This window comes from Sinocyclocheilus rhinocerous, unplaced genomic scaffold (genome assembly GCF_001515625.1).
Source record: "Sinocyclocheilus rhinocerous isolate Xijiao unplaced genomic scaffold, SAMN03320098_v1.1 scaffold1694, whole genome shotgun sequence".
Taxonomy (NCBI): domain Eukaryota; kingdom Metazoa; phylum Chordata; class Actinopteri; order Cypriniformes; family Cyprinidae; genus Sinocyclocheilus; species Sinocyclocheilus rhinocerous.
Genome location: NW_015626863.1, coordinates 1,264,519 through 1,271,874, shown reverse-complemented (window position 1 = coordinate 1,271,874; position 7,356 = coordinate 1,264,519). Strand labels below are relative to the sequence as shown.

At 37.8% G+C, this 7,356-nt stretch overlaps 1 protein-coding gene across 2 annotated transcripts in view; it reads left to right on the top strand.

Moving 5' to 3' along the window:
* LOC107717425 (conserved oligomeric Golgi complex subunit 7-like) overlaps positions 1-7,356 on the top strand; it is a 12,235-nt gene that overhangs the window by 2,364 nt on the left and 2,515 nt on the right. For both annotated transcript variants that reach the window (XM_016524163.1, XM_016524172.1), the window contains 10 exons: positions 2,271-2,353; positions 2,915-3,037; positions 3,123-3,321; positions 4,344-4,471; positions 4,763-4,917; positions 5,022-5,138; positions 5,257-5,322; positions 5,782-5,962; positions 6,042-6,182; positions 6,267-6,350. In XM_016524163.1, the coding sequence (XP_016379649.1) occupies positions 2,271-2,353; positions 2,915-3,037; positions 3,123-3,321; positions 4,344-4,471; positions 4,763-4,917; positions 5,022-5,138; positions 5,257-5,322; positions 5,782-5,962; positions 6,042-6,182; positions 6,267-6,350 (1,277 nt within the window). The remainder of the gene's footprint in view (positions 1-2,270; positions 2,354-2,914; positions 3,038-3,122; positions 3,322-4,343; positions 4,472-4,762; positions 4,918-5,021; positions 5,139-5,256; positions 5,323-5,781; positions 5,963-6,041; positions 6,183-6,266; positions 6,351-7,356) is intronic.

Here is a 7,356-nt window from a genome sequence, read left to right as displayed (position 1 = left end):
ATCTTCAAATAATAAGATACGACAATAAATCATAAACATTCAAAAGTTTTTTTAAAGGGGTCATATGATGCGATTTCATTTTTTCCTTTCTCTTTGGAGTGTTACAAGCTGATTGTGCATAGATAAGATCCCTGAAGTTGCAAAGACGAAAGTCTCAAATCCACAGAGATATTCTTTATCAAAGTTAAGACTCTGCCACGCCCCCCTAAAATGGCTCGTTCTAACACGCCCCCACATGTCTACGTCACTATGTGGGAAGATTTGCATAACTCCGCCCAAATGTTCACGCAAAGAAAGAAGGCGTGGTTTCAGTAACCGCAGTTAGTGTTGAAGCAGCCATGTCAGGGAGACGCTGTGTGTTTCTAGGCGAAAGCAAAAGCACTTTATTTGGCCTTCCGAAAGTAGATGCATTTAGGAATCTTTAAAGGGGTCATATGATGCTGCTAAAAAGAACATTATTTTGTGTATTTGGTGTAATGAAATGTGTTTATGCGGTTTAAAGTAAAAAAAACACATTATTTTCCACATACTGTACATTATTGTTTCTCCTCTATGCCCCGCCTTTCTGAAACGCGTCGATTTTTACAAAGCTCATCGGTCTGAAAAAGCGAGGTGTGCTGTGATTGGCCAGCTATTCAGTGCGTTGTGATTGGCCGAATACCTCAAGCGTGAGACGGAAATGTTACGCCCCTCACCATACTGTGTTGATGCCGTGTCCGGCCGGAGCGACGAGACATAAACATTAAAACCCATTACAAACGAGGCATTTGTTGCATCCAGTGGGGACATAATTACTGATTATAATGACTTATACTGTCTTTTTACGCGTTGCGTTGCGTTGCGCCGCGTAAACATAAAACCCTGTCTGCATTTGTGATCAGAGAAATGACAAACAACAAGTGCTATTCTACACTGCCCAAAACTCGCGTTTGAATCATCAGTGGCAAATCCTTTAAATGAAAACGTACTTACGTGAGTCAGAACTGCCGGCATTTTAGCCTCAAGCGTGAGACGGAAATGTTACGCCCCTCACCATACTGTGTTGATGCCGTGTCCGGCCGGAGCGACGAGACATAAACATTAAAACCCATTACAAACGAGGCATTTGTTGCATCCAGTGGGGACATAATTACTGATTATAATGACTTATACTGTCTTTTTACGCGTTGCGTTGCATCGTGCCGCGTAAACATAAAACCCTGTCTGCATTTGTGATCAGAGAAATGACAAACAACAAGTGCTACTCTACTGCCCAAAACTCGCGTTTGAATCATCAGTGGCAAATGATAAAAGAAAACGTACTTACGTGAGTCAGAACTGCTGGCATTTTAGTCTAACGTTACTCTCCCAGGATCAGTAAACAGTCCTCCATAAAATGTGCCGGCGATCCACAGCACTAAGTTGATGTATTCCCTCAGCGACCAGCACAGATCAGCTCTAGGTATGACGAAGCGGATATCGTCCTCTTTTGGAAGACCAAACGAAGTAGTTTCGCTTTCACAACGAAAAACACAGCGGCCTAGCGTGAGCGAAAGCCCCTGCTTAGCCTGAGCTGAAGCCGGGCAAGGGTGAGCTGAGGCGGCGGGGTCGAGAACGGCGGTCCCGGCGAAGGAGCGGTGAAAACGGTGAAAGCCGATCCGGTGATCCACAGCACGAAGTTGATGTATTTCCTCAGCGACCAGCACGGATCAGCTCTAGGCATGATGAAGCTGATAGCGCCCTTTTTTGGAAGACCAAACAAAGTAGCCTCGCTTTCACAACGAAACACACAGCGTCTTCAGGACATGGCGGCAGCGGCAACAATACTACAGTGAGAATAAAAGTTACGCCTTCTTTCTTTGCGTGAACATTTGGGCGGCGTTATGCAAATCTTCCCACATAGTGACGTAGATATGTGGGGGCGTGTTCGAACGAGCCGTTTTAGGTAGGTGTGGCTAACTCTTAACTTTTATAAAGAATATCTCTTTGGATTTGAGACTTTAGTCTTTGCAACTTTACAGATCTTCTTTATGCACCAAGAGCTTGTAACACTCTAAAGAGAAAGGAAAAAATGAAATCGCATCATATGACCCCTTTAAAATAGAAAACAGTTATTTCAAATTGTAATAATATTTCACAATGTCACGGTTGTTTCTGCATTTTTGATCAAATAAATGTAGCTTTGGTGAGCATAAGAAACTTTTTTTTTTCAAAAATATTAAAAAATCTTTCAGAATAATATGCTTTATCATGCCAAGATGTTAATGTTATATTTATATATTCTGTTTCAGATCAAGCAAAGCTTTTTGTAAGAGTTTTTACCGAAATGGACAGAATGCCACAGTTACTGGCTTACTACTATAAATGCCACAAGGTACAATATTTTAATTTAATTTTAAATAATTAATATTTATTTTTTAAAAATATTGCTTTAGAGTTATCGTGGAATTACCTGTATTTAAACTGCTGGGAAATATATTTTACTGTACTGCACAGTTTATAAGGTAAAAAGACAACGTTAGAGATACTGATGTTTTAGAAAAAGTATCACCTGAATGTATTTTATTAATCTTTTATTAATCTTCAGTGTTTTATATGTTTTTGGTTGCACTTTTATTTTACAGTACGTGTACTTACTGTGTACTTAAGAAAGTACCTTAGAAATGACTTGTAATATAAGGTATCTATCTACATGGGATAGGTTTAGGTGTAGGTTCAGCGTTAGTACCCAGTTATAAACCAGTTATTGTAATTACAATTATAAGTACATAGTATGTACATCCAGAACAGGACTGTAAAATAAAGTACTATCTATCTTTTTTTTTTATTTATCCGTTTTCCGACTTTTGGTACTCACTTTGTTCTCACCATGAAAATAACCTTGCTGCTGATATGGCATTATAAAAATCTATATAATAAACTTGTGTGTGATTAGGCACAACTGTTGAGCGTGTGGGAAAGTATCTGTCAGTCAGACGCTCCTCTGAAGCAGCAGCTGTCTGAGTTTTACGACACACTTCTGTCCACGTGGCACACACAGCTCCAGTGGAGCAGTCAGGTACACACACTCTCAGACACACCGCAATATAGTGTTCATGCTTTTACTGTCACGCACACTAAGACGTGTGTGCATGTGTGTGCAGGTCTTTAAAAACCCCTGTGAAGTGCTCACAGTGCTGATGATCCAGACGTTGGGGGCGATGGTGCCGTCTATCCCAGACTGCATTGCTGTGACATTGAGGCGTAGCTCAGGCGACAGTCGTCTGGACGTGCTTTTGGAGCTTCATCAGACGGCGGCAAACTTCAGTCGCAGCCTGGAGGCGGCAATGCAACCGCAGCTCGGTGTGTTTGTGTTTGTATGTGTGTGTGTGTGTGTGTGTGTGTGTGTGTATACCAAAAAATCCTGTCAGGCATATTTAGAACATGAATCATTAGATGGCATTAAAAGACTCTGTTTAAGGATCACAGTGCAGCCCACAAAAACTAACTGTCAATTTAAATCTTTACCAACCTTTGCCACAATCCTTCAAACCACTAGGTTTTACCCATTTGTCAGCAATACGTTTTAATCATGTAAAATATAATAAAATATTTAGTATGATCACTTGTTATTTTAGATATTTTAATAAGTACAGGTCAGAATAAGTTTGTGTCATTTTTTTTTGTTTAATTTCACATTTTTTTTTTTTCACAAAAGTTATTTGGAACATTAAAATAGACACCTTATTTGCATATAATATGCTTTTATGTATACAAAATCACTTTTGTAAATGTAATTTGATGCGGATACTAAAATGGGACATCTTGTCTGTGGTGCATTATAAATAATGGGTATATATATATATATACATACATGCATAAATACATATAAATATTTAAATACATATATATATAAATATGCAATATGACATTACTTTCAGGATACTTAAGCACATTCCTTCTATTCTCAGTAGCTTACTGCAATGCAAAAAAAAAATCTCATTACTCTAATGCAAAAAAATATGCTTAACATTATAAGATTTAAGTTGTAGAAAATAATTGTAAAAGTACATATTTACAGTAATGAGAGTTATTTTTTCACATATTGAAGAGAATTTGAGGTTTTGAATTAAATTTTTTTGAATTTTTACAAATGGTCATTTATTTTATTTAAAAAATGTGTAAAATTTTTCTTTAAAATGTATAATTTCCTTGTGTATTTATACAAAAAAATACAAGTTATAATAATTTATAACAAATAAATACACTTTATTAAATAATAAAAAAAGTTAAAAACATGTCAGTTTGTGTATAAGTCTTTGTATATGCTTTTTGTGAATGTGTGAGCTTTTTCTCATATTCTTGTCTTTATGTGTGTGTTTCAGGCGAGTGTAACCTCTTGAAGGTGGCAGAGCTGGTATCATGTGTTTATTCACCTTATAAGACTTATCAGATGCAGTACGGAGAACTAGAGGAGACAAACTTACTGATCCAACTCAGTGCTGTTCCTCTGGTGAGTGAACAGAAGCTTTCATTTTTGATCTTGCACCAGTACACAAAATATAAACCTTCGGCCTCCAAATACATTTTGTTTTTAGTTTGTGAAATGTTTTTTTCACCTGAGTTGTGAGTTTCTGGTCTAAACTAAATGAGATGAGGCATAAAAAGGTAGGGTACTGAGAAATATTACAAAGACATTAAATAAACAACACTTCCTCCTGTTGTGTTGTCTTCATTGACTGCATGTTGTCTGATTTGCAAACAAGTGACTTATGTGTCTTTTACTCATTGTGTGTGTTGTTAGGAGCGTGGTGAGGTTCTGGACTGCGTGTTAGAGCTCACACACTCGGTTCAGAAGGTGTTTGGTTTGGCGGCGGCTGCCGTGGATCGCTGTGTGAAGTTCACTGATGGACTCGGCGTGTGTGGGCTCATCAAAGCCCTGCGAGCGCTTTTCAGCAAGTATGAATCATACACGCATTTACTACGCTCACACACAGAGACAAGCACACAGCCCACAGGTCAGCTGCGCTCTCTAGCGGATTCTCTTTTGTTCTCTCTCTCAGGTACGTGTCAGACTTTTCTGTCACGCTTCAATCAATCAGGAAGAAGTATAAGTTAGAGGACACGCCCACTTCTGAGGTGTTCAATGAGGATTGGACGGCTTTCCAGAACTCTGTCAGGTGGGTGTGTGTGCGTTTTCTTTTTTTTGTGATTAGTGTAAGTTTAAAGTTTTATGTTAATGGAGGTATGTACAGTTAAATAAAAGTATATAAATCATCTGTTTGTTCTTTCTTCTAGAATCATTGCAGCCTGTGGAGAGCTCCTCAGACAATGTGGAGCATTTGAACAGCAGCTTTCAAACAAGTAAGATGTGTTAAAGAACAAATCTGCTTTATTTATTAATTAAATTGTCTTTACTTAAATTATTAAATTTACCTTTAAAATGGCTGTTACACTATAATTATATAATTAATATAATACCACCCAATCACACTGTGCTACAACAAAATCTAACTACAACACACAAAAAAGAACAGCAAGACCACCCTGGTACATTACATCAATTTATTAAGGCTTCAAAGCATTTGGCATACATATGATATATATATATATATATATTTTGTTAAAATCTTAACAAAAAACTATATAGTATGTAAATAATACCAAAATAACACTTGTCTATATATATGTATATATATTGTGTGTGTGTGTTTGTGTAAGTAAATAATAATTATACAAATTATATAATCATATAAATAAATAATAATCGTATAATTATTAAGTTTTTCCTGTCATGTATCACGTCTGAGTTGTGATTGGCAGGATCTTGGGAAGGGCGGGGCGTTTCCTGTGGGAGGGGTTTAACCCCAGAAGTTTGACTGGCTTACAAGAGGGCGTGGCTGAGAGGCGGAGCCAAAAGAACCCATGGCAGGAATACAACTACCTTCAGCAGACTAACACGGCCGAGTATAATACCCTACTGGAGACGCTGCACTCCCTCAAGGTTTCACTTCATATATGTGTGCTTTGAATGTGCTGCTTTCATATTCTAGAAGTGTAAAACTGAAGTTTGTTTTGTGCAGGAGAAAGGAACAGGAAACTCAAGCTTATTGGCTGAGACTCGCGGTGCTCTGACGCGTCTGAACCAGCAGGCCAATCAGCTGGCGTTTGATTCTGTGTTCCTGCAAATCAAGCAGCAGCTTTTCCTTCTCAACAAACCAGAGGTTTGCACAGCTTTTTTAGGTCACTATGAAGTGTCAAAAATAGAGTGTTTCATGTTTGATTCATTGTGTTTTTGACTTTTGAAGGGCCGCGGCTCTTCTAATTTGAGTCAAACGCTAACTGATGATCTACCGGCCTTCAGTTTGTCACCGCAGGAGTACATCACTAATGTAAGACAATATTAACACATCATCTGAGTGTTAGTCCATGTCCTGATGATGTCGAACATGATGACAAATGGTCACAAGACACTTAAAGAGACTAGGACAAACACAAGCCACATGTTCACTGGATAAGATGAAGGTTAATGGTTGTAATTAGACTCTTTACTGTAGATACCTTCACACTGCATTCTCTATAATGTTTTCATTATATAAAATACTTTAACTGTGTATATATATAATATATATATATATATATTCAGTTGAGGTATTTTATTTTAAGTAATGAAAATGAAAGATAATAACCCTGATCTTTATACATTCTGGTTATATAGTTGTGCACTCATTTGTGTGTGTGTTTTGTCTATAGATCGGTCAGTATATCATGTCTTTGCCTCTTCATTTGGAGCCGTTTGTGACTGCGGAGGATCCAGCGCTGGAACTTGCGTTACACACTGGCAAACTGCCGTTCCCTCCAGAACAAGGTGACCCCAAGCACACGACCCAGGGTTATGTGAGATAAAGCTGTTTCACACACACATGTATGATGTCTGATGTGTCTGCTCTCTCTGTAGGCGACGACGTCCCTGAGCTGGAGAACACGGCGGATTATTGGCTGGGTTCTATCGCCAGGGCGACCATGCAGACCTATTGTGACGTCATCCTACAGCTTCCTGAGCTCAGCCCGCATGCAACTGATGTCGAACATGATGACAAATGGTCACAAGACACTGAGAGAGACTAGGACAAACACAAGCCACATGTTCACTGGATAAGATGAAGGTTAATGGTTGTAATTAGACTCTTTACTGTAGATACCTTCACACTGCACACGCGTTTGTGCAAATTTGTTATACTGCAGTTTTTATATATTTTATTTTTATATTATCTGTTTTCATTTTAATATTAGTTAAAGTTTTGGTAATTTTGTTGTTTTTTCTTTTTTTCTTTTCTTTTTGTTTAAATATGTATGTATCGTTGTAGTTTTTATTTTGTTTATTTAATATATATAAAA